The sequence below is a fragment of the Bos taurus genome, chromosome 1 (assembly GCF_002263795.3).
Source record: "Bos taurus isolate L1 Dominette 01449 registration number 42190680 breed Hereford chromosome 1, ARS-UCD2.0, whole genome shotgun sequence".
NCBI lineage: Eukaryota > Metazoa > Chordata > Mammalia > Artiodactyla > Bovidae > Bos > Bos taurus.
The window spans coordinates 108,420,265-108,448,172 of record NC_037328.1 but is presented as its reverse complement, the minus strand read 5'-3'; the positions used below and the strand labels follow the sequence as shown (position 1 = coordinate 108,448,172).

Genomic DNA, 27,908 nt, shown 5'->3' with positions numbered 1-27,908 from the left:
TTTATTTAGTGATATCTCTTGAAGTCCCTTCTATATCACTTCGTATAGAAATGCCTTTTCTTTTCTTGCCTAGTATCCTATAGTATGGATATGCCATAATTTATTTATAGTCCTCTATTTGTAGCTATCTTGTATTTTGACAGACTTGTACAGACATGCACTATTAAACCATTGATTCTGTAAGTATTGTTGCACCTATGTAAGTTCCTTTGTGCTTTTGTCATTAGCATAAATTCCTAGAAGTCAAATTCCTGAATCAAGGACTATATTCACATGTAAAATTGAACAGATTTTGCTCAGTTTCCCTCTTAGAGGTGTACCAATTTTTATTTCCATCACAAGAGTGTGTATTTTCCTTGATCTTCAACCTCATATTTTTTGATCATTGCAAATCTTATAACAAAAATTTTCCCATAGTTTTAATTTGCATTTCTCTTACTGTAAGAGTTGTTTGAGCAACTCTCCACAGGTCTAATAGTTGTGGCCATTTCATTTTCTGTTAGTTATCTAAGTCTTGCCCTTTTATCCTTAGGTTCTTGGTCTTTCTCTATTGATTACCCAGAGAGCATATGTTAAGGAAAACAGCTTTGGGCCTGTTATATGAATTGCAATTATTTATTTTCCACTTTTGTGACTGGTATTTTCTTTTACTGGCCTTTTATTATTTTTGTTTGATGTAGCAACTTTTGACTTTTATCTGTTTGTATTTATTGTCTTTTTCTAAAGTCTGGGATTTCATCATTCTTAGAAAAACCTTCCCTGTATCATAAAAATAAATTCTCCCATGTTGTTTTCAGCATTTTATGGTTTCAATATTTACTATTAAAATTCTTATTTATCTAGAATCTATTTTGATATAAAGTGTGAGATATGGATCCAACTTTTTCCTTTTGATCCAGATTAGCATTCACTCTTTATCCAGTCATTTGTATTTTATTCACTAATATAGACTTCATTTGGAGAAGGAAATGGCAACCCACTCCAGTGTTCTTGCCTGGAGAATCCCAGGGACAGGGGAGCCTGGTGGGCCACCGTCTATGGGGTCACACAGAGTCGGACACGACTGAAGCAACTTAGCAGCAGCAGCAGCAGCATAGACTTCATTACATAAAACTACTATATGCATTCTAGCTATTGTCAAACTTCTTCTTCTTCACACTTTGTATTATATTTTACTATAAAAAGTTAACACAAACTTAGTGTTAAAACAATGTAAATTTATTATAATCTTACCTTTCTGGAGGTCAATAGTCTGATATGGGTGTCACTGACTAAAATCAAGATGTCCGCTGACCTGCATTTTTTTTAAAGCTGTAGGGGAGAATCCATTTCCTTGCTTTTTACAGTTGCAAGAGATTGCCTGAATTCCTTGGTTCATAGCCCTCCCCCTCAATCTTCAGAGCCAGCAATGACTGGTGGAGTCTTTCTCATATTGCATCACCCATACATAGCTCTTCTTTCTTCTCCTTCCACTTTCAAGGACCCTTGTGATTATACTGGGCTTCCCTGGTAGCTCATTTGGTGAAGAATCTGCCTGCAATTCAGGAGACCCTGGTTTGATTACTGGGTCAAGAAGATCTGCTGGAGAAGGGACAGGCTACCCAGTCCAGTACTCTTGGGCTTCCCTGGTGGCTCAGCTGGTAAAGAATCTGCCTGCAATGTGGGAGACCTGGGTTCGATCCGTCAGTTGGGAAGATCTCCTGGAGAAGGGAATAGCTACCCACTCTAGTATTCTGACCTGGAGAATTCCATGGACTGTATAGTCCACGGGGTCACAAAGAGTCAGACATGACTGAACGAGTTTCACTTTCACTTGGGCTCACCAGGATAATCCAGGAAAGGCTCCCTATTTTAAGATGAGTTGATTAGTAAATTTCTTTGCATCTGCAACCTTAATTCCCTTTGCCACTTAATGTAACAAAGTTACAATTTCAAGTGGTTGTCTGTGGGGGCACATTATTGTGCCTAATACAGTCCTTTCTTCAAAGTTACGGCTTTTTACATTTAAAAGTAAAATATGTCTTGAACAAAATATGGATTGTTGTAAGGAGATTATCAATTACATTTTAAAATTTATTAGTGTTTAGTAATCTTCTATGTGTTTTTGGTATTTGGATGTGAAGCTTACAGAGATATTAATCAACTGTTTAGTAGGTGGATTTTATAAAGTTTGGTTTTGCTTTTCAATCCACTGCTCTTTCCTTCTCTCCCCCAGTCCTTTCTCTCCACATTTCCCCTGTATTTCCTTCTACTCAAAGCTTTTCCTGTAATTACTGACAAAAGTCAACCTTAACACTTCCAATAGGAGCTTCAGATCCTGAGTTTTAGGGAGAAAAGGATATATTCTACTTATTCTACCTTAGACTTACTTTTTTTTTTGGATTTACTTTTAATTTGTTTTGGCCTAATCGAAAAAGATCCAGATTCTGAATTCAATCATTACATCAACAGATATTACAATTTGGCACCTACTGTGTGCAAATGTGTTTTCAAATAAGTTAAAATGTTTTATATATGGTTTCTGTTTTCGGAGAGGCAAGATGAAGCTATTAAACCAGCATAAGAGTAATGTAATAATACTGATTGACAAGACAGGAAATGTCACAGGCAGCACATGATCAATGATTAATGGGCAAATCAGTGGAACAGGAAATGAATGTAATGAGTTCAGAGAAAGGATAACTCTGTGTTGTGTGTACCCCACGCTCATATATTACCCACTACCACTTAATTAACTCCATCAAGCATACCCCCAAAGCCACTGCAGTTCTCCATATCATCATTAACTTGTTCTTGCAGAAGGAAAAATCTTGGTGCCAGATGCAAGTAAGGTTATAAAATTCATGCTCAGTTTTAGAGGAATTATGACTATTTTCAGAAATCTGGGGCTCATAGGGTTATTTTCAGGAGGTGGTCAGCATTAAATGCTCACGGTGAGTGCTCAGCAAATATTTATTAAAATGAAATGATATGACTCAACTCTTTCTATTTCTCCCACTTTCCTAATTTTTTGCTATCTTAATTTTCTCATGACTCTGTCTTTACCATCTGAGCCACCAGGGAAGCCCACCTATGATTTTATCTTTGAGGGATTTTTCAAGTTATCTGTACAACTTAATTTAAAATCAGTGGTGGATTTAATTTACATGGTGTTTTCTTGTTATTAATGAGCATTAAATAAAATCCAGCCTTATATCATTTTAATTTAGATTTTCCTTCAAAGGACCACCACTTTCATTAATCTCAAATTATGAATGTCTGTATGGGATGGGTTCATTTGACTTTAATTATATAATTTTAGCTGCTGCTGCTGCTGCTGCTGCTGCTAAGTCGCTTCAGTCGTGTCCGACTCTGTGCGACCCCATAGACGGCAGCCCACCAGGCTCCCCCATCCCTAGGATTCTCCAGGCAAGAAGACTGGAGTGGGTTGCCATTTCCTTCTCCAATGCATGAAAGTGAAAAGTGAAAGTGAAGTCGCTCAGTCGTGTCCGACCCTCAGTGACCACATGGATTGCAGCCTTCCCGGCTCCTCTGTCCATGGGATTTTCCAAGCAAGAGTACTGGAGTGGGGTGCCATTGCCTTCTCTGAATTTTAGCTTCTCCTAAGAAATTTAAAACTATAGAAGACTGTTTTTTAAAAAGGCTTTTTTATTTTTTGGCCTTATTAGTTTAAGAAGAAAGGGTAGAGTTTTCAAAGCATAGACTTTGTTCATTAGTAATTATTTATATCCTGACTTATTCCCTGGTAATCATGTTTTTCCTAGATATGTATTGCTTTTAAAAGTTTTAATTGGACTGTTTTTGATACTGAAAAAGACTTTCCGTAAAACAACCTGATTCTGTTGTATGACTCTTAATTTCTTGCCCTCCTAACATTGATATTTTCTTTATGTTATTTATAATTGCATTTTATAACAACAGTGATAACTCAGTTTTGTATTTATGTATGTAATCTCTGCATAATCCTCACAACAGTCTTGCTGATATGAGTGACAGAGTGAGAAAATTCAGAGACAACTGGTGGTTAAATTGCAACTAAATCTCATGAAGCCGTGGAGGTGAGTGTATTAATGATAAGATTTTTCTGTCTGTGCAATCTCTTCCGTCCTCGTCACAACATGTCTCCACCTGATCCTTCACTCTGTTCTGTGTCTCTCTCTCCAGTGTTCTCATCTCAGTAAGATTAAACTACTTGACAATGGAAAGTGTTCTGGCTGGTAGCAGATAACTAGAAATTCTTTTATCTCCTGTCTCATATTATCATTAGCACCAATTATTCACTTTGTAGAGAACATTGTTTTCATGCACACATGTGTATTTTCATGCACACGTTTGCAAAGGAAGAAAGCAAGGGGCTAGGAGGAAGGCCTGGCTAGCTGCTTACCAAATCCTTTTTCCTCATCTTCCTGCTAGAATGTATCTTCCAGTCTCTTTTGTGATAGGTGCTTGTCAAGTAACAAAATGATAGAGGATGAGTGTTTGTGGGATTGCTGTGTGCCATTTCTAGGTTGGCCTCTTACCAGCCTCCTATATGTGATCCTCTATAATCTCTCCCTAACAGACACCAGAGATTAACATCTGACGTGTGCCTGGCATTGAAGATGGTAAAGACACAGTATGGAAGGAGGCTGGGTCTCTGAATCACTGCTTGGAGGAGTCCTCTGCTTTTTTTTTTTTTTTTTCTGTAAACAAAGACACACTTCTCTTGAGTTGAAGTATTTGGTCATTTTGTTATGGCAGCTAATATTAACTTAATGGGAACATTTGTGTCTGCCAAAATTAGGCTCCAATTTCTTCTTTTATAAAATGAAAGAATTTGCCATGCTGCCCTCCTTGCTCTTTCCCAAACACCGAACATTCAGCACTTATTGTTTCTTCGGCTTGAAAACTCTTTTCTCAGAAATTCACGTGACTTGCACCCTCCATCCTCAGTTCAGCCCAAATGTGACCTTATCAGTGAGGCCTCGCTGGCCACTAAGTAAAATGACATTTCCTCTCGTCCACTGCTCTTTTCCCCTCTTATCTTGCTCTACTTCCCTTTATAACACAATCACCAAACTTTTATTTATTTGGCATTCAGTAAAATATTTGTTGAAGAACTGTGTGAATGAAGAGCTCTCTCCAGGGTGCCAAACAGCTCTAAAAGATTGTGTTCCTTAAATGTAAGAATTTATCATCTAAGGGGGAAAATAAAACAGATTAAAAGAAATCAATCTTAAATTCACAAAATGCATATAAACTTTGTCAACATTATATTGTCAAAAATGTGAGGGAAGGTAGGAGTTCTAGTAGTTACTGACCTCTGCATTTGGTCCACTGTCTTAAGGGCAGGACTGCGTAACTAGCACGTACATATCTAAGCCCAGGAGGTGTGCAGGGGAGGTGTTTTGGGCCATGGGTCAGGGGTGGTCTGAACAGAGCTCGAACTTGTCTCTGGGTTGTTGACACACATGTCTGTGAGGCCCCACGTGCTGCTGGATGGACGTGGGATGTGGAGATGTGAAGAGAAGGGGCGGCCGAGGGGTGGGGGTGGCAGCTTCCAGCTGCATCGTTGCTATGGAGCTGCCAGCCACTGGGCTCAAGTGATGTTGTCACTCTGTTCTACGCTCCGTGAATCTTTTTTTCCCCTTGGGGGAAAGGATGTCTTCATAACTTATGGATTTAATTAATTTTGCTTGAATCTTCAATTAAGGAAGTTGAATGATACACAGCTGAATGCAGTATATTTACTGATTCTTCAAGCATTCATTCAGAAGGGCACCAATATGGTATCATCAATAAATATTTGCACTGCCACTGCAGATGTGGGCCTAATCAGAGTGCTACAGGGGAAAAGAGAGATTAGACTCAGCCCCTATTTTTAATGCCCTTCCAGTTTTAGCAAAGATCTTTTATCACGAGAGCCATTTCGAGTATACTAAAATTAACCACCATGTGATTGTAGCATTTACAGTAACATCATGTTTGTGTCTGGCATCTGTGTTTATCTCCTTGTTAATTCCTCAACCTTACCATTTATTTTTCATGTTCACAAAGGTTAATTGACATCGACTACTGTTTACATGAGGAATTCCTGGGTGAGTCTTCGTGGTGGCCACTTTGCAGGGTTTCAGTTCAGTTGAGCAGGAATTTTGATAGTCAATCTACGAGGCTGTCTGGAAGCCTGGCACTTAATTGAAGTTGCACTGCCCCTGACTGGGCTGGACTGTTTAACAAGGGGGAAGTTTGATTTTTCTTGTCTCTCTTTGCTATGGCTTAATCCTCCATACGCTGACTCCCTCTTCAGGTTCTTAGGGGCAATTTCTCCCTTTGCTTAAACTTACGTGGATGGAATAGTAATGATTTACTAGTGATGATCTGGGCTGAGGTAGGTCAGTAAGACTACAGTATATTTGCATACTGTTTTCAGTCAGTATACAAATTAGTATAATAGTGTTATTTCTCCATATATCAATACTGCAAAGTAGGCAGGGCATACATAATCCCCACTACACTAATGAGAGATCTGGGGCTGAGATCACAGAGCTGGGTGATGGAGCAGCAACTGCAACCCTGGGTCTTCTGACTCCTGGTCCAGTGCTGTTCCCTGCTTGGACCCATTTCCTTTGGAGTGAGGATCAAGTGTGCCTGCTGTGGAAATGCCCCATGCTCTGTACAGCATGACATTGTAAAGCAATTCTCTACATACACCCCCACCCCATTCTGAGTGGTAACTGACTCCTGTATGTGTATGGGTTTCCCTGGTGGCTCAGAGGGTAAAGAATCTGCCTGCAATGTGGGACACTTGGGTTTGATCCTTGGGTCTGGAAGAGCCCCTGGAAAAGGGAATGGCAACCCACTCCAGTATTCTTGCCTGGAGAATTCCATGGACAGAGGAGCCGGCAGGCTACAGTCCCTGGGGTCACAAAGAGTCAGACAATTAATTCCTAGGCACTTTCCATACCTTGGATTTCTGTGGATGGTGCTTACACATTGTTCTCATTTTCTTCCACTGGCTAGCCTTTCAGGGCTTGAAAATATTGTCACTTGCTGTTGTCACTTAAAGAATACAATGTATTTGCCTTACAGCAAAATAGAGAATGATAAAGAATTATATGTGTGTCTGTTACATTATCTTGTGAGTTTATAGCAATTATCACCTGCTGAAATTGATGTAAAAAGCTAGGTTGGGGGTAATTAAGCCTAATTGTTGCTAGTTTACCAGAGGTGGGGAAATCACATTAATGTTTTCTTATGTGAGTAAGTGTTTAGGGTTGAGATGTCTGTCTAGCATGGCACCGTCTGTTACCCTTTCATAAAATTACCTCCTTATTCTTTGTCATTTGCATCCAAAGAAATAAAACCATAAGTTTAGGAAAGGGGCTAATACCATCTGCCCTCCAGCTTCCTGTTCCATGTCCATAGGCTTAGTAATGGTGCTCAGTCAGCATCTTGGCTGAGACCCCCTGCAGACCCATGGCGTCTGCCCCTCCCTGTCTATGTAGAGCACCATCTGTGGTTGCTGGCCCCATGGCAGTGCCACATCTCTGGGGATGAGCAGATACCAGAAGCTTCTAAGCCTCTGGCCCTTCTGCCTGAGGTGGCCTGCCAGCTCCTAACAGGCGTTTCACTTATGCCTCAGTTTCACAGTATCTAAGGACCCCAGATGGGCCTAAGATGGACGTGGGTGCACTCCCTTCCCACACACAAGCCTTTTCAGGTTCATGGAGGAAGCTGTGTGGCTTTGGAGCTCACTTTCTATAGCCCCTGACTGTCTTGATTATTAGAGATTTTCTGGAGGTTATTAGAGATTTTTGAGGGGAGATTATTAGAAACTTTCCAAGCAGCAAACATGGATTTACAAGGCAAAACTCATAGGTAGAATAATCTTGCCAAACTCAACAGCTGTGACAACTGGGGCCTCATTCTACTTTAAATTCCTTTGCAACTGAGCATGAGTTGTGTGGAACTGCAGAACCCCACGTGGTCTCTGCCTGTATCAGCTCTACTTAGACATCTGCTGACCAGCACTTGCAGAAGCCGAATTCTTACCTAATGCTGTTTGCCAGGAGTCTTATAGCCAAAGCCTTTTAAATCAAAGGGAATCATCAGGGAGAACAAAAGGTAGTCTCCTGCCCTTAAGACACAAGCTCTAATGTTGTTCCATTAACTGTCTGCCTTAAGTATCTGAACGGTTTAAGCAACTGGGGTGCATTTGTCTCCCTGACTTTATCCTCATTAGGCAGGATGAGCATTAAAAAACATGCACACACATGCACACATGCACACACATGACAATCCATAGTCTGGTTCCTGTGTGGGTATAGTACATGTCACTATCATTCATTGAAATATATGAGATCTCTGTTATGAAATGTTCTGTCTCCAAAAACAGATATTGCTTCTCTTTTAGAAAAAATATCCTTGGCTGGATCCCTGGAACTTTAATTAAAATCCTGGTTGCTCTTTAAAAAAACGTTATTGCATTTCTGACAGCTTGGATGTAGAACAGTGAGGCCAGGAATCAGAGCGTTTTGCTGGTGGGATGAGAGGGCCCATGAGGACAGATCAAAGGGTCACCCGGACTAGCCAGTCTGGTGGGTCTCAGGGGGAAAACCTGCCACTTGATGAGGGCCAGCCCACCTAGCCCTGAGACCCCAGTTTGTAGATGATTATTGGAAGCAGTCACACAGATTCTTTCATTTGTGTTCTTGACATTGTTTGGGCTGTTACAAACTAAAAAGATTATCATTAACAAGTTAGTTAATTCCTTTGTATATTTTTATGGATTGAATGTGCCTTTTCAAAATTCATACACTGAAGTCCCAGCCCTCAACATGATGGTATTTAGAGGTGGGACTCTTGACAAGTGATTAGGTTTAGATGAGCCATGAGGGTGGGACCCCCACGACAAGAATGGTGCCCTTGTACAAACAGGAAGTGACACCAGGATACAGCGAGAGAGTATCTACAAGCCCTGAAGGGGTCTCTCACCAGGAACTGAACCTTTAGGCACCTTGATATCAGACTTCCCAGTCTCTGGATCTGTTGTTTAAGCCACCCCGTCTATGGTAGTTTGTTATGGAAGACTGAAACATGTATTTCAGTAAGCACTTAACTTATGTATTGAACTTATATATTTTGTTGTTCAGTCACTTAGTCATGGCCAACTCTTTGTGACCCCATGGACTGTAGCACGCCAGGCTTCCCTGTCCTTCACCATCTCCCGGAGTTTGTTCAGACTCATGTTCATTGAGTTGGTGATGCCAACCAGCCATCTCATCTTCTGTCATCTCCTTCTCTTACTGCCTTCAATCTTTCCCAGCATCAGGGTCTTTTCCATTGAGTTGGCTCTTCGCATCAGGTGGCCAAAGTATTGGAGCTTCAGCTTCAGCATAAAGGACATAAGATGTCCCCCTTTTTTTTTTTTTTTTGAATTGGCTGTACCTTGAGGCTTCCAAGGTTTTAGTTCACTGACCAGGGATTGAACCTGGCCCCTTGGTAATGAAAGCCTGGAGTCCTAACCGTTGGACTGCCAAGGAATTCCTGAAGTATTATTTTCAAAATGCTTGAAAGCGTTAGACACTCAGTCATGTCTGACTCTTTGCGATCCCATGGACTGCAACACTTAATTTTCATCTCCCTCACTGGACTGTGAGTCAAATGAGGGCAGGAGTCACCTGTGTCTTGTCCATTGCCATGTCCCTGGCACCTAGCTGGGAATATGGGAGAGGCAGATGCTAAAAACGAACAAACTTGTGTAATGCCGTGGAGGCACATGGCGTACATACTAGGGAGAAGGCAGATGACTAAGACATTGCCTGTTTCCACAGGTGAATGGTGTCTTGATGATGATTCAACACTTTTCATTATTATAATGAGAATAATTATTTCTTGATGTATCAGGAATTTTTAAGATTTTTGATTCTCAGAATAACTTGATAAGGTCAGTATTTTTTCTTTTACAAAGGAGGAAGCAGTCTGAGGAAATTTAAATGGCTTACCTGAAGACCCACTGGGTAGAGAATCTTGTCTTCAAACTCAAGCCTGTGTCTCCAGCATTTCTGCAGTGCCACCACCTTTGAACATTGGTGTTATTCCTTCTCTTTGTGCATCAAGGACAAGCTTTTCTGATCTTCTTAACTAGAGAACTAGACGAGAGAGAAATCATTTAATTTTTAGTAGAATTGTTGCATGAAGAGATTTATATTTTAGTTGGTCACAGGAGCTTTGTCTTCAAAATACCTGCCAGGATGGTTTTCTTCCTGAGTGAATGCAGAGCAGTCATGTGGAGAGGAGGCCAGGTGAGCCCTCCCCGCTGAGCTATTCTTATTGTCACCGTGGGTGGGCTTGTGGAACAGAATGAGCTTGTGCTGAGGGAGGGGTGGGGCGGGCAGGCAGGCTGGCCATCTGAGGATGGTGTGGCTGTTCTCCTCCTACATCTATGAGGAGTGGCCTGGACTCTCCTCCACCATCAGAAATTAGCAGCAGAACCTGGAGGAGCTGTTCTGGAAGGCGCAAGTCCACCCTTCCAGGTTCTCACACTCATTAGAAGGGAATTGGCCATAGAGGGGGATGGCGCTGGGTGACAGCCTGGCTTCTGGCTGTGTGACCACTCTACCTGAAGGTTCCAGTAAGTCACTTACTAGGGGGTCCTCTGGGACTGGAGCTGAGGCAGTTGCTGGAGCAGAGGAAGGAGGGAGCCAGTTGGATAGCATGCTTGTTTCCACATTCTGAGTTCCTCAATGGTCCCCTGTGAAGAAGTAGAGAAGGAGACGTGTGCAATGCTGGTTTCCTAGCTCCTTATGCTAAAGCTTCACCCTCACAAAATTCGATTTGCTGAGTAGGTACTTTAAAGCAGTGAGCTGGTAGAAAGGAGAATTCTGAGTTCTGACCAGGCTTGCTGTTGTGTAGGTGCCAGTGTAGCATAGAACTGACTCCCTCAGAGAGGGTGCACATATGTTTTGGCAGAGAAATCACAGACTCAAAGCCCGCCCTGCCCTCTCATTCTACAGATAAGGAGATAGAGGCTCAGAGAGGTGACATGAATGAACCAGAATATCTGCTCTTTCTTTTGCCTGTAGCTTTGGCTTCCAGATCCATTCAGAACCTGTAGATCCAGGCTCTAGGGCACACCAATGCAGTGTGGGATGAACAGACACAGAGGGTAGGTTGGCTTGAGTGGCTCTGCAGCTTGAGTCACAGCAGTGGATGGGATGCTCTCCTCTCAGTTACTAGAGGGCTGGTCACAGTCATGTTGAATCACCCTTACTCCTGTGTGGTGGAGGAAGGAACCAATCAGAATCACCTAGGGAGATTTTCCAAAACGCATGCGCAAACTCTGCTTGCCTCTCCTTGTCAAAAGTGCACCCAAAGGGAAAAAGAGGTGGTGGTGAGCCTAGGTGCTGATAAGTACTTTGGTTGTGCTCATCCCTTCCTGACACCCATTGTGGTACTGCCAGACAACGGTAAGCATCTTGAGGGGGGCCTTGTCTTAAGTGTCTGCAGCACCAGGTGGAGTGTCTCATTCACTACATATTTGTTGAATGGAAAGATGAAACAGATGGCATTGGAGAGATAAGGAAAACAAAACTCCTAGACAGAAAGGACTGGGCCCTGGGATGTGAGGAGGCTGGAAAGTTGCTTGGTCAATACGTGTTTATTGAGCCTGGCCATCTTCAGCTGTCTTGCCATCGACCCTCTTATCAGTGTACATAAACACTGTTCTGCCCTTGACCTCAAGAGTTAAAATAATAAATAGCTTAATTGGTCCTCATTAATTCTACTTTGAATTTATTACAGATAAACATGGCCTTGAAAAGAAACACTCCCACGTTCAGCCCATGTGTTTTATCCCAAGCCTCTCAAAGGTGCACGGGTAGTAAAACAAATAAAACCGGCCTCCCACCTCCACCCTCCCATCAACAGCACATTTGCTATTGAGTCCAGGCAAATGGCCATTTGCAAGGTTGGATGAGTAGTTAAGCCACACAGGCACAATGTAATATGACAACATTCTTCATGGTAATATCGTCCTGCTCCTCATTACATTTGAATATAGATTGCCAGCATGCAACGCTTCCAACCTTGCTCTCTATGCGTGAGCTGAGGAGTTCTTCAGACAAGGTGAAGCCCACATGTGCTTCCCAGGAATTATTAGCCTATTTGTAAGCCTAAACAAAATCACAGCTATTGTCTCTAAGAACTTAATTTGCCAAAGCTCTTTTCTTCCCATCCTTAATTATGTATGTATTTATAGACTTGAGCCACCTGCCTGCTCAATGCTCATGTATAACCGTATCTCTTATGTGGCACTTAATGGCTCAGGGCGCTTCCTTTATACTCTCTTTGCTTCAAACTCTATATTTAAATATCTGTACTCAGCTCGGCTTTTGAGTATTAAAACATTTTTCTCCCCTTCCTTGAAAAGCTGCAAACAAACCTTTTAGCATTTTATCTGGACCAAACAGTAGTGGTGTTACACAAGAAACGAGAACTCTGTAAGTAAATCTATGTGTTCATATGACTAAAGTGCATTATAAAAAGAAGCAATAAATCCAGTTTTCTACATAAAAGGAATTAGATTTTCTAGTTTACCTCTGCACTGGGATTAATAAAATGTGCAACAAATAGCTGATGGAATGATCCATTTGAAGTTTGTAAAGGCATCTTGGGAAGCTGGCAGGAGTAGCCTTTTTATTTTTTCAGAGAAAGGGTGCCTGTTAATTTTTTGATTCAGTCTTGCTCCTGAATGACTGTTTTAAAATGAGCTACGAGACGGCTACCTGCCCATTTCTGCATGGCTGAGCAAATTCCCCCGTAAATCCAAGTTTCTCTTCATTTCCATCACTATACGTCTCCAAATTACAGAGAATTCATTCCTGAGCTGGAGAGGTGCCAGAAGTTTCTCATCTAGCTGTCTGTGGGCTGCCTTTTTCTTTCCCCTCTTTGAGGCTTTCTGATGCCTAGAGTGAGCTCAACTCAAAGGTTTCCAGCCTCACACTCGCCTCACATTCCCCCACAGTCACACCGAGCTCTGGGATTTGGAGGAATAACCGCGTGCCAGCATCCGATTCACAGGCTCCTTTTACCTGCAGGTGTTCCAGAAACTTCAAAATGCGTCTGGTAATGTATTTGCTCCTCTTAACATGCCACTTTGGCATGCATTATATGCAGCTGCTTATTTTTTTTTTTTTAAATCTGTCTTCTGAATAACATGCATGCTAAATGTTAAAGGGGGCTTGGAGGACAGTGTAAGCTTAATTAATGCCTAGGTGTGTGTGTGTGTGTGTGTGTGTGTGTGTCCTTGTTAATGTAGGCATGTTGACATAAATATGTATTATTTATGGACACATTTGTCTGCAGACAGATTTCACTAAAGGGATCTCACTGAAAGCACTACTTTTTATGTACATCCAGGTTTTCTAATCAGATCTGTAAACATCTCACACAGCAGCAAGTAGAGGAAAAATACGTTTTTCATCCCTATGCAAATGGCATGTTTTAGGCACCTTTTTGAAAAACCCTACTTTCTTTCTTAAAAAAAGGTAGTGTGTGTGTGTGTGTGTGTGGGCAGGGAGTGTTGGGTTTTTGAAAATTTGGAGAGTTGTCTTGCTGCTGCACGAAAATTTCTACCCCATGTTACCTGCCTTCTTAAAACTCAGTAATCACGGCGGGGAAGAGATGTGGTTCTGCTTCAGAGTAACCCCATGGGGATGCTGAGCTGCAGTGTTCAGCAGGCATTTTAGGTACTCTAAATACTGGTGCTGGAATAATAAGTAGATGGGGTAAATTTGCTATTGCCGAGTCCTGCTCTGTTTCCTGGCTTGTAGAAATCGCATTCACACTGTACATTTAGGATGTGCGTGTGTTTATTGAACTCTAGTAAAGCAGCATGAGAGTGTGGGCTCATAAATCACATCATTTCTTTGCCAGTACTGGGTGCTAGCTTCTAAAATTAAGAAATTATTAGCAATTAATAATACATTCAGCATCCCTTGTCTCATTGGGTGAGATTTACATCCTGGGGACTTGCTCTTCTAGTTATAGAGACTGATGATTTAAGGTTCAGACTTAATTGCTATTTCAAATCCTTTAGCTAGAAAGATGCTTGCAGTACTTTATTTAAAAGACTTGTTTTGAAAAATGTGTATGTATATTTCTCACTGTGGTGGTGAGCTAATTAGGACTGTAATGTGCTATGCATTTAAGATAAACAACTTCTCTTGAGTATTGCTCACTTGTAGAATAAGATTTGCTTTCTTGTCTTCATATTGTAATAATTCTTTTACTTTGCATTCTGTTCTTGCTTTTTGAGAAATCAATAATTACTAATTGTTGTGAAGATGAGAAAATAATGTAGCAACTCAGAATTCACAAACAAAAGTAGGTTGAATTAGCAGTTTTCTGAGAAATTAAATGAAGCAGATTTTCACAAGTGAGTTTCTAAGTGTGCAGTAGGTATTGATATTTGCAAATGGAAACAACTTAAATATAAACTTGTTAAATATAACAGGTTAGGATAGTGTTAATGCCATCTTGTTGTAGTTACTTACCATATATAAAATGAAGTAGTAAACAGGTTAATTATTTTATATTGGTTATTAATTACTTTTACTTCATGATATTGATTATAGAACAAATTAATTTTAACTTTGGTAAAATAGTTTACTGAATTGTAAAAGTGAAAAGGTATATTCTTGAAAATTAGTGTGAAAATCATTGTTACTTTTTAGTGTTTGAGATCTACTGTTTTATCACTTATAGATCTGTATACTTACAGAGGATTATATGTATTTCCAAAAATTTTGCATACATTTTAATACTTATTTTTATCAGCCATGTTCAATTCATAATTGCTCAAAACAGTACAGTAAAAATGCATTTCATTATGTACAAATGGTTCCTTGAAGGAACATATTATATTAGAAGCCATTAAAAACCGGTGTTGCCTATTAATGTTATACTCGTGTATTGTTCTGTGTGTAATTGATTTTAAGTACTATTCATTTCCAATATTTAAATACATCTAATATTGTGACCTGTTTGATGTAGAAATCTTGTCTCTGTGAGTAACTTGATGAAGGTCTCAAATTGAATGTACAGGATGACTGAAGATTTAGTACTTTTTTTGTATGTATTGCAATATGCATTAATGTAATATACAAATATTAAGCTATGTAAAAACATTCATTGCATTCAACCGCAATACAAAACCCTTTCATCTTACTTTTGAAGTTGGTTATTTTGTTTGAAGTCAGTTTCATAGGCATAAAAAGAGGTTTTATTTTTCTGAGTTTGTGTGGCACTGTGTGGTAACAGGAAAAATACAATGCCATTTTGAAGGGAATATTATGTGTACCAAATAGAGGAAAGAATGCCACATTCACCATCTGTCTCTAATTATGATTTCCTACTCGCTTTTAGATGGATCATAGATCAGGTCTTTATTTTATAAAACAGATTTATCTTACCTATAATACCTAAAGTGAAGTAAAACACTTCCCTCATACAATAATTTCTCTGTTGTATGACTGAGACTGTCTTATGAAACATTTCATTTTTTAAGGTTCACATATAGAAAGAAGCTATAAAAATATAATTTGTGGACTGACCATGCAACATGGCTGAAACATCCATCCTTTAAGTAAGCATTTATTGAGCATCCCTTTGCCAAATCATAACCTGGCCTTGAGTAAGTGGGTGGGTGGGGGTGGGAGGTCTTAAGAAAGAGGAGATGCTTTCCTGCTCTTTTGTTATTACTAATTGGAGAATATTTTGCCCTACCTAGTTTCAAAATGTTTCCATTCTTAGAGTCTGAAGTAGAGAGGAATGATCACAGTTGGGGTGGATAGGGCAGACAAGCCAAGGAAACTGGAGAAGGTGAATTCTCAACCAAGTTTTTAAGGCAGTTATTAGCAGCAATTGAAAGAAAGGACAGAAATAGGCATTTTGCATGGATGGAAAAGAAATCTGAGAGGAAGCAAATCATGTCAGGAGGAAACAAAGGTGGTATTATATGGGGAAGAGGGACCACACTGGGAGTAACAGCAATAGAAATTGAAAAAAAAATTACAGAGGTGGGTATGAAATATTTTAAATTACTCTTTACTAGCCTTAGTATGTCCTATGGAAAATTCTTTGAGCCAGTGGATATTTCTTCTATTTTATTCTGTCAAGCTCTATAAAACAGCATTTCAAAATCTATGCAATAATGTTAATATTTCTTGAACATTTACTCTGGGCCAGGTACTATGCTAATACTTTAAATGGAGGATCTCATATAGTCTTCACTGACTAATTAAAATATTCATCCTATATATGAAGAAATTGAGGTACTGAGAAGTTCTATAACTTGTCTAAGATTATACAAGGTCAGAAATGGGTGAGCTGCGATCTGAACCTAGACTCTGGAGCCCAGTCTTCTAACCACTGCATTTCAAAGCCCCTTCACTTCATCTTAGCTCCAGATTCAGACTGGTGTGACCAGTTGCTGACTAGATGTGTCATTTAGGTCCTTTGGTAACAAATGCTGAGACAGAATTACTGAGCAAGTATTTTACTGGAGGGTAAAGATAAAGAGGAAGGAAGCAGAGTTGTGCAGGGAAAGTCTTCAGACCACAGTGCAGACACAGCCTCATCCAATCCAGGAACGATCTCCAAAAGGAAGACTATCTATTAGAGGAACCCCACACTGGACAGAAATGGCCAGGCTGAGTACCCCTAACCTGCTCAGCCACTGACTGGAGATTCCCAGGAAGGAAGGGCATGGCCGTGTCTCAAAAGTTGAGGCCATTCCTGAATGTTCTGTTAGCTGGAGGCTGTCAGCTACCTGTGCTTCTTGTAGTTGAACAGCAAGTTCTTTTTTGAAGGGTGATCTGCGATGTGTACCTCCTTGGCTGCCAGGGTGATGTCTATAGAGAATATACCATTGAAATTCAGGGTGAGGCAAGCTAGATACACAGGACAAAGAATTTAAGGAAGTGTTCACTTTCAGGGTCATGCAAATGCAGGGCATGGCTTAAGAGTGAGTGCCTCCTTAATTCTATACCCTATGTGCTTTGCTTGTCTCACCCTGGTCTTCCAAACCTCAAATTCAACACACTTAGAATTTTGCTCAGATCCTCCCCTCCAAAACATTCCCTTCCTTCAGGGAGATTCATGGGTCCATCTATCGCTAGTGTCTTATCTACCATCCAGTTCAGTCTCTCCACTGCCAGAGCATCATCTGAGTTAGATGCAACTCTGATTTGTAATTCCAATGCTTAATACTGTTAATTGATTCTCTATAGCCTAGAGAATAAATCCCAAGCTCCTTGCTGTGGCACAGAAAGCCCCTGTAGAGTCTGATGTGATTTTGTGGACAGTGTGGACCCAGAGCTGGAGGAATTTCAGTACTCCAGCTAAGGAATAGCAGAAGTGTTGATTTGTATATATAGAAAGGTTGTATTTGATTTTAGGGTTGAAGGATGCGTAGGAATTTGTAGAGTTGAGAAACTATTTCATTATGGAAGAGGCAGAATGAGGTGATTTGGGGTGTTTAGGGGAATTCCAGCAACTTGGCTGGAATTTGGAAGATATATAAGCAGTTAATGGGAAATAAGCCTGGGAAAATCACTCAGAATCAAAGAACTGTAGCCACGGAGCTTAAGTTTTTCCCCTGGAGGTTTTGGAGCAGAAAAGTGACATGATATAAATGATCTTGTATGAAAGTGATTATGGTCTTGGTGTCAACACTGCACCAGATGGAGAGCGGTCAGGAGTCAGGGAGATCACTTAGAAGGGTCTTTTGCTATTCCAGGCAAGAGGAAGTGGATTCTTGAACTCAGTGTGTAAAGAATGGAAAAGATGTTGGAAAATATGAAGTAAAGGTGAACAGGACTCCAGGATTAATTAAAGGAAGGGGTTCAGGGAAGAGAGTACTCAAAGACAACTTAAAAGTTTAAATTGGGTTCCAGGAGGCTAGTGTATGGCAGCCAGAAATGAACAGGGGAAAGCTTTTGTTAAGGGAAGACAACAAGGGTCCACTGGCTGTGTGCATGACGGACCTCCTCATTGATTCCCCCAAATAAATGACATACAAATCTTTTATTTTTGTCTCATCTCAGGCACTGCTTATTCCGCTTCTCAAGTTTTGACTAATATTTAATTCACTGCCTTAATTCCTTGAACAAAAGATTAAGGTATAGAAGACAGAAGTTGTGTTTATAGACACCAAGCATTCTGATAGAACTTAGGTTCCTTTTTCTAAATTCAACTGTGAAAATACCTATTTTGGACCCACACAGTTTCCAGCAGCCGGTTTGAGTGAATTATTTTTATTATGCCTTTTTTTTTTTTTTTTTTTTAAAGAAGGTGTCTTGGTTTCATATACACCTGATCCTGGCCAGTAGGACCAGCCTATCTCACTGATGGTTTTTGTTCATGGGGGAGATAGAAGAGCTAACTTTGTCTCATGAGATGCAAACATCTCCTCATAGAGAAGACCTGAGCCACTGCCTCCCACAGGAACAGAGGTTATTGATTTTACATAAACAGAAAAAAAGATTAAATTTCTTTGCAAATAAAATTCACATAATATAGGATTATGATGCATAATTGAAAACCCAATTTTCAGTGAAAGGGAAATAATGGCAAAGACATAATGCTAAATAAGCTTTAGGTACAGAAATGATAGTAGGTTTTTTATGGATTTGCAGTGTAATGTGAGGAGCTCAAAGCAAATATTTAATTGCCCTTAAAACTGAACAACATAGTAAAATTTGCATATTCTTTCAGGCTTGCTTATTTTACTGTGTAGTGCAGGAAAATACTTGTGGTAATATTACATTATCATCTGTAGTGTACAAAAAAGTAAACTTTTAAGAACTGATCAAATTAACCTCCAAAGGCTACTAAGTGGCATATACAGACAGACTGGTGACTAACAAACAGTGATAATCAAAGATAAGCTCTGGTAATGTGTTGTTTTGTGATGATAACATAGATCTGATGTCCATTCAAAACTAGGGCTACCAGACATAGAAATAAGGATTTATGTACTCTGACTTCTAGAATGTAACTCTATACGAGTAGAAATCCTCTCAGTTCCAAACGTAGATGTAGATATATATTTTCCTGATTGCATTAAACAAGAAGTAATAAGACGGCAGCATGAAAGGGAGGGATCTGTCTGTGTGGACTTGGGTGATTCTGTTCTGTACTCTCAACCTTCAGGGCAGCAGTCTGTACTGGGTAATATTTAATCTTCATGACAGGCTAAAGAGCTAAATACTATTAGTACTACTCATTTTCCAGATGAGGAAACTATGACTAGAGAGGTTCAGTAACTTGTCCAAAGTCACACAGCACACAAGTAGCGGGGAAGATTTGAACCCAGAGCCTGAACTCTCACACACTGCACTGGTTGTGATGAGTGCGAACAGAGCAGTGACTGCCTGGCTTTTCTACCTGGAAGCCTCTTCTCTAAGCTCCTCTCTTTCTTACAGCTCTTCTTATTTCCCTTGACTCCTTTCTGTATACATTAAAGAAGTACAGTTGTAAACTCAGGAACCAGTGCCAAACTTCATTTTCTGATGGACTGATAGTGAATTGTTCACTTAGATAAAAATATGTTGCTGCCATAGTCTTGTGATATATGTTGCTGTAGTGTGAGCGTCCATCTGCATATCCTCACCCAACTATGTCACTTTTCTTAAATGGGCTTTGTTGATACTTGGAATTGGGGGACCTTAATTCTGCCTTCAATTTTGGTCCACACTGGAAAATTTGAGCTCACTCTTAATGGGAGAGGGCCAATTGCCACTATGTGATCACATGCAAGGGATTAAAAGTACATGAACATTCTAACTATGCAGAAGTCAGACGAAGGAAAGGTTAGGTGTGATACAGCCCCAGATACACTCTATTTATTGACATCAATGACTCTGGGTTAGCCTCCTTATATTGACACATTTCATTCTGAAGACATGGTATAGTAAAATCAACACAAGCTTCAGAACCAGACATGCCTGAGTACAAATTGTCCCTCTGTCATGGGAGCAAGTCACGTTAATATCTTTGAGGAATGGGGATAGTTTATATTGCTGTGAGGACAAAGTGGTGCAGGATCATTTCTGGCATAGAATAGATATTTAACATGTGTTTAGCTCATCAACAGGAGTAGACACATAAGCGGTTATAAGTACCTGACTTGGAGAAGGCAATGGCAACCCACTCCAGTACTCTTGCCTGGAAAATCCCATGGATGGAGGGGCCTGGTGGGCTGCAGTCCGTGAGGTCGCTAGGAGTTGGACATGACTGAGCGGCTTCACTTTATTTTTTCACTTTCATGCATTGGAGAAGGAAATGGCAACCCACTCCAGTGTTCTTGCCTGGAGAATCCCAGGGACAGGGGAGCCTGGTGGGCTGCTGTCTATGGGGTCACACAGAGTCGGACACGACTGAAGCAACTTAGCAGCAGCAGCAGCAGGACTCAAACTTCCTAAGTGCAAATCTGAGCTCTGTCATTTAGCAGCTGAGTGACATGGGATAAGTACTTGATTTCTCTGTGCCTTTGTTTTCTGGTCTCTAAAATGGGAATAATAAAAGCACCTTCCTCTTAGAATTGGGAGGAGGGATGCATGACTTGATCTAAATAAACACTTAGAGCAGTGCCTCGCATGTAGGAAGCACTCCATGAGTGTTAAGCCCCCTCTTTATGAGCTTCAGTTCATTTCAACCTTGTTTCTTCTCAGAGCGAGGAGCCTGGCCATTCCTTACCAAGTAAACTTAAGTTTCTTGGTATCTAAGACCTACGAATATGTATTTTAAACCAGTGTCCACTGAATCACAGATATCATGCACCTAATCAGCCTACTGATTTCTTATACAGTCCACACTCACTGCTGGTGAAGGTCGCATACTGATTGTGAGGGAAATAATAGATTAGTACAGCCACCTTGAGATGCCAATCTGTAATATCATCAACATTTTAAATGCACCTCTCTTGTGACCTCTCAGTGTTACTTCTAAGAATTTTCCTACAGATGGTCTCATATCATTGAGCAAAGGCATGTGGTAGAGTCATTGTTTTCAGCATTGTTTGTGATATTAAAAACCTATAAACAACTAAATATATATCCAGAGAAAAAGTTTAAATAATTGATGGTATTTCCATGCAATGGAATACCACAGAGGAGATTTAACTGTTAGAGCCATATAAGTGGATAGCAAAAGCTGTACAAACATACTTTTAGGAGGGGGAAAAACTCTTTTCAGAGGAAACCCTACCATAAGAATGATACTGTTTGTGTTAAAAATAGGCTAATGTATTTATATACATATTCATGTGCTTATTTAATCATAGAAGAAATTTCAAAATATATATGAGTAACTGTCAGTAGTGTTTGCCAATGAGAAGTACAAATGTGTATTGAGTGAACATCTTTACCTTTCACTGTTTGTGTACTATTTGAATTAACATAGGTGTGTATTGCTTTTGCAATTTAAAAAATAGTCAAGACAAACTCCTTTCTTTCCCCTACCACTAGATATTAGTTTTTAAAAGAGTAGTCCTTCATGCAAGTATAATCCTAAGCTTTGGTATATTTTTGAATTATTGAGCCAAATATCATCCTAAATTAAAATAGAATATGTATCAACTCACTGCCAAAGCTCCAATTTGCTCCCAGGGAGCAGAATACAAAATTACTAAGGAGATTTCCTAACATCAAGTCACAGGAGAGCCTTAAGTCCTGTGGCAAAAATTCCTGTTATTTGAAAGTTCATGCACTTAGCGAGTAAACATTAAATCAAAGAGCATTAGATGGGAGAAGGGAATGTTGAGTCAATAATGTTTCCTCAGGACTTGTTAAATTGAATGCTAAACATGGGGAAATGTTACACTGGGATTTTTTTTTTTTTTTTGCATTAAGGTTTTTCTGTATTTCTAAAGCTTCTTGCTCAGTCTTTTGCAAAATGCTATATAAAAGTTCCGTTGCTTTTGGGTTTCGAGGGCAAAAGTAATTTGCATGCAGGGGTTAATCAAGATTCCTTGCTCTTTGTACTTTTAAAAGTGCTGGCACATACATTGTCTCCTCTGATACTCACAAATGAGATATTTAAGACAAGTACTATAAAGCTCATTTTCTACATGAGGATATGAGGTTTGGAGAGGTTAAATGAGAAGCTGAAGCCAGTCAGTGTGGACCTGAACACACAAGGACCCTTGGTTGTATCTTGGGTATTCTTGCCACCACTGCCAAGAGCAGAGCTGTGAAGCAGAATTACTCCTACGGTTGTGAAGTTGGTTTAGTGTTTTTGTGAAATCACTGCTCTTCTGACTCTGGAAGACCTAGGAATGCCCAGTTGAACTCCACCCCCCACATTGTGAATTATAAATGTGCTCATTTGAATGATTAAGGGACATTAATAAAATCCAGATGGATCCAGGTTCCCATTTTGACTCTACTCCTTACTATGTACTAGCTATTGTTCCCTCATCTATCAAAATAGGAATAATGGTAGTATTAATCTTCCAGGGCTGCTATTAAGAGTTTAAATAAAATAATGTATGACGAGTGCCTGACAGAGTGCATGAAGCATAGCAAAGGGTCAATACGTACAACTACAATAATAATTATTAATAATATTATAAATAAGTCAGAGTCCTGGTCAGTGCAGCAGGCATGGCTCTGATAGAGGCACAGCTTTTGTCCACCTGGAGGTGACTGCAGGAGCTACATCCCGGAGTGGGCACTGATCAGTTTCTTTCCTTTTGAAAGAGACCTTCTTGAAACTGCAAAGAACTAAGCAAGAGCAAAAAAGTTGCCTAAAACCACTGAGCCTCAGTGCTCAGGAAGGGGCTTGATCTAAAGAGACTACCCCTATATTGAAACAGGGTCCATCAGTTTATGATCCACAGTGAGATAAGGCAGGTAAAAAGACCCAGTCATCCAGGGCTTTAACAAAAGGATAGTCACTTCTCCTAAAAGAGCATTCTTGCCCTGGGATTTTGTCTTCAGTCTTTTAAATTTCAACTTCTTAAATCAGATTTTAGGGGAAATCCAGAAAGCCAGAACTCAGAATCCACACAATGAATGATAAAGGAATCTATTTGCTGTTTAGCTTAAAAGTACTTTACTAAATCTTCTTTTGAATTTTTAAAAACTTATTTTTCTTTATTATGCAATTAATTTATACTTACTGCAGAAAATATGCAGAATTAAAGCATAAGGGAAAAAAGTCCTTAGAAGCATTATTCACATTTATTTTGGTATGTAGTTATTGAAACTTTTATAAGTAAGTATATTTATTTTTATAAAAACTGTAGAGCACTAAAGAAATAATTTATGGCCTTTCAAATCCTAACAGAATATTCACATATTTCCATGTCTGTACGTGTTTTTTCTATAGCTTCATTTTCAATGGTTGCTTAGTATTCTTTTGGGTATTTCATTATTTAGCTAATATTTAGATATTTCATTATTTACCTAATCTTCTAATGTTGAATACTTAGGGGTTTTCCTTCCTACAAGAAAAATTTTCTTGAAAAATCATTATATAAATCTTTAATTATTATTAAAAAAATAAATTCCTTTAAGTGGAGTTTCTAGGTTTAAGTGTAAATGCATATTTAAGGATTTGGTATCAAATTATCTGCCAGATAAATTTTATCATATTAGTACAAGAGAACATCTAAATCAATGACTATTTAAGTAAACATAACTTCTATTCATTTATTGTAAAATAATACAGTAATGATTAAGGAACATCTAATAAAATCCAGATGGATCCAGGTTCCCATTTTGACTCTACCCCTTACTAGCTACTTCATAGCTATTATTCCCTTTACACTAGCCTGTATTGTTGTTCCAATAATAGAGTACTTTCTATTAATACCAATATCTCATTTTGGTTTTATACTCTAAACTTAATATATCCAAAAACTAGTGTGCTAATTGTACTTGAGAGGTTGGTTATGATATCAGTATAATATCATTAGCTTTTGAAAGAAATGTTGTAACAGAAAATGTTGAAATAATTTGGAGGAAAACTTACTACAAGCAAACTTACACTGGAGCTAATTAATTCCACCCACATATTCTTTTTAAGGTGTGAGAATAAGACAATCAAGGGTGTATAAACCCTTCCACTGTGGTTATCATCCCTCAGTGTTCTCTAGGGCTGAAAGTAACCCTGCCTGATCTTTTCTGTACTATGCTAGGATTCACAGTAGAAATGTGAAGATTGGAAACTTTTCAGTAGGAATTTCTGTTGATGACACCAGCCTTGCTGGCAGAGTAATTCCTGCTGGAAAGAAAGCATCTGCATTAATGGTCTAATAAACTGAGTTAGTGTTTCAGCTTGGCAAAGGATTAATTAAGGGAAGAGAAACTAACATTTATTTGGGTTCTTTATTTGACAGCCCCTTTATTATTACATTATTGCAATTAATATTCCCTATAAACCTATGAGGTAGGCATTACCAGGGGCATTTTACAATGAAGGAACTGAAACTCAGTCAACAAAATGTCTTGCCTAAGGCCACAGAGCTGGTGAATTGGCAAAGGTGGAATTTGAGCCTAGATTCCCTGCTTCTGGAGCCTGTGTTTATACCGTTCCTTCTCACCAGCTACACAGCATGCCTGACTGTTCCTCTTCTAGAATATTCATTGTAAACATGAATACACTTTTGAACAACTAAACTGCAGTTTCCCTCTTAAACATCAGTGTGTTAGGCAGACTTAGAGACTCAGTCCACTTATAAATGCTGTGTCAGTTAAGGTAATTTTGTAGGCCAGAAACAGGAAGTTCAGTATCTTGTCTAACAAGATATCCTGGGACAGAGGGGCTCTGGGTTTTTTCAGGGGCTCAGTAATTATGTTCAGTGGGAGAAGAGAACACTGTTGCTTTCTAGAAAATTTTATTTTTATATAACCACCATCTACAAATGAACATATTTTTTCAGTGTGGTCCCCAAAATCCTCATTTCCATCACTTTGCTCTAATAGGATTTTGTATTTTTATTCTTTACCCAAATATTTAACTATTCTAACTCTTCTGCACCTTCTTGAGACAGCTTCTAAGAATGAGAAAGTAAAATTTTGCTGGAAATTTTAAACAATGCCTGTGTACTAGACTTAGCACAATTTTTTTGCTTAAAAAAATCAGCGTTGTCTTATTGAGAAGCATTAAGTAAAAGAAACCTGTATTTTCTATCATGAATGAATACTCTGATTATCTCACTGCAGAAAGGGCAAGTGTTTTTTTTTTTTTTTTTTTTAATATTCAGGCTTGAATTAGCACGATTGAAACAGAAATTGAAGTAATGGGATATCCATCAATTGCCAAAATAATTAGTTCAATAAAATAGTTTGTTGATTCAAGGGGGAAAGCTAGTTTAATAATGTTTAAATTGATTTGACTTAGTTCAATGAATTATCAAGAACCTACAATATACTAAAATAGAATAAGTAATATATACCATCAAAAGTCTTACAACCTGGTAGAAGAGTACATTCAGTTCAATTCAGTTCAGTTGCTCAGTCATGTCCAACTCTGTGACCCCATGGACTGCAGTATGCCAGGCCTCCCTGTCCATCACCAACTCCTGGAGTTTACTCAAACTCATGTCCATCGAGTCAGTGATACCATCCAACCATCTCATCCTCTGTCGTCCCCTTCTCCTCCTGCCTTCAATCTTTCCCAGCATCAGGGTCTTTTCAAATGAGTCAGTTCTTTGCATCAGGTGGCCAAAGTACTAGAGTTTCAGCTTCAGCATCAGTCCTTCCAATGAATATTCAGGATTGATTTCCTTTAGGATGGACTGGTTGGATCTCCTTGCAGTCCAAGGGACTCTCAAGAGAGGAGTACATTACCAATACAGAAAAATCATCTATGGTAAACCACTACATGAGATACAGCAAAGGTATATAATAATTTTAACAACAGTAATAATGTATTGAGCACTTACTGTGTTCTAGCATATGCTTTTGTTATACTTTACATGTATTAACTCATTTAATTCTCAAAACAAACTTACAAGAGAAATTTTTTTACTATCCCCATTTACAGACGAAAAAACAGAGCTAATAGGGAAGGATAAAGAGAGTCTCATGGAGATGCAGTTAATTTTGCCCAATGAGGTGTGGGGTTCATTTTTGGGGGGAAAGATATGGAAAAAAGGTGACCTTTCAACTAAGATTGAGGGACAAGGCCTAGATAAAAAGGCCCTGTTGCTGTTGTTTTGTGGCTCAGTTGTGTCTGACTCTTTGCAGCCCCATGGACTGTAGTCTGCTAGGCTCCTCTGTCCATGGGATTTCCCAGGCAAAAATACTGGTGTGAATTGCCATTTCCTTCTCCAGGGAGTCTTCTCAGACTGGGGATTGAACCCGTGTCTCTTGCATTGGCAGGAAGATTTTTTACCTCTGAGCCACCAGGGAAGCCCACCTTAGAATACTACTCACTGGTAAAAAGAGACGAACTATTGACATACACAATTTGATTCATCTCTAGAGAATTATGCTGAGTGAGAAAAACTAATATCAAACATGTACACACTATATGATTCCACTTATATAGTGTTATTTTTTAAAAAACCCTTTTTACTTTGTATTGGAGTATTGCCAGTTAACAACGTTATGATAGTTTCAGGTGAACAGTGAAGGGTTTCAGCCATACATATACATGTATCCGTTCTCCCCCTGACTCCTCTCCCATTCAGGCTGCTATGTACTCTACCACATGGAGCAGAGTTCCACGTGCTTATATAGCATTCTTAAAATGACAAAATCATAGAGATGGAGACCAGAAGTTAGAGATACAAAAGAATCAAAGAAGTTAGTGGTTATCAGAAGTTAGAGAATAGGGAAGAAGGTGGGTGTAGTTATACAATGGTAGCGTGTGGGATCCCTATATGGAACTGAATGGTATTTTATCTGTGGTGGCAATTACTCAAACATGTACATGGGTTAAAATTACAAAGAACTAAATATACACACATACACACAGTGCATATAAAATATAATTACGGAAGATAGATTGTATCAGTGTCAATTTCCCTACTGTGATATTTAGTTATGCAAGATGTTATCTTTGGGAAAAACTAAATAAAGAGTATATAAGATCTCCCTGTATTATTTCTTACAACTGCATGTGAATCTACAATTATGTAATAATAAAAAAGTTAAAAGAATAAGCAAAATGGAAAGACACTGTATGAAGTTGTTAGAAGGGTGGTTTGGTTCTTATAAGCATGTGTTCTCAGAGTTGGTGGGTAGGGCTGGTACCAGGTCTATATCCATGATCAGTGTTTGAGGACCGCGGGAAGATCAGGAGACTTGGTTGAAAGGTGGAAGGTATGCTGTAGGTATGTCATCATGGAAGATCTGGGAGGAAGGGAATGGAGTAAAGTGGAGGTCAACTGTGAGAAATCAAAGTGCAAGCGGGTGAAATGAGATGATTCTGCAGCTGAGTCTAGAGCTGAGGAGAGCCTGCAGCGACCTTCCTTTTCATAAGGCCTGGAACTGGCAGGGCCCCTCCTTCCGAGAGACAGAGCGAGACCTGACACAGACCATTTGTCTGACTTAGTCCCAGGCTTCCACCCATTCTTTTCACTAAATTGTCCAATTGGAAGGCATTGATCAAAGTGATCAAATATCTGGGTTCATGTGGGCGTAACATAAACACATGACCAGCTTTTAGGAAAAAGGAAAAAATGTATTTTTTCTTACATGAATGTTCTGATTTCCTGGTTGATTTGTATAATTCCTACAAATGTAGCTAAAAAGTTAAATTCCTAAAGGATAGTCAGAAACATCAAATAAGGACCTTTTAAAATTATATTAATAACACTGACACCTAGCAACCTAAATTTGAATTTTTTCTAGTGTGTTTTTGAATGCTTCAGCAGTGTCATCTTTATAGATCATCAATCCATCAGTTTTGCT

General features: G+C 39.3%; 1 protein-coding gene across 1 annotated transcript in view; it reads left to right on the top strand.

Moving 5' to 3' along the window:
- The first annotated feature begins 12,658 nt into the window (after nt 1-12,658).
- The window catches only part of IQCJ (IQ motif containing J), a 249,489-nt gene continuing 234,239 nt past the window's right edge, over nt 12,659-27,908 (top strand). The window contains exon 1 of the mRNA XM_059889873.1: nt 12,659-13,104. Within this exon, the coding sequence (XP_059745856.1) occupies nt 13,096-13,104 (9 nt within the window). The 5' untranslated portion in view covers nt 12,659-13,095. The remainder of the gene's footprint in view (nt 13,105-27,908) is intronic.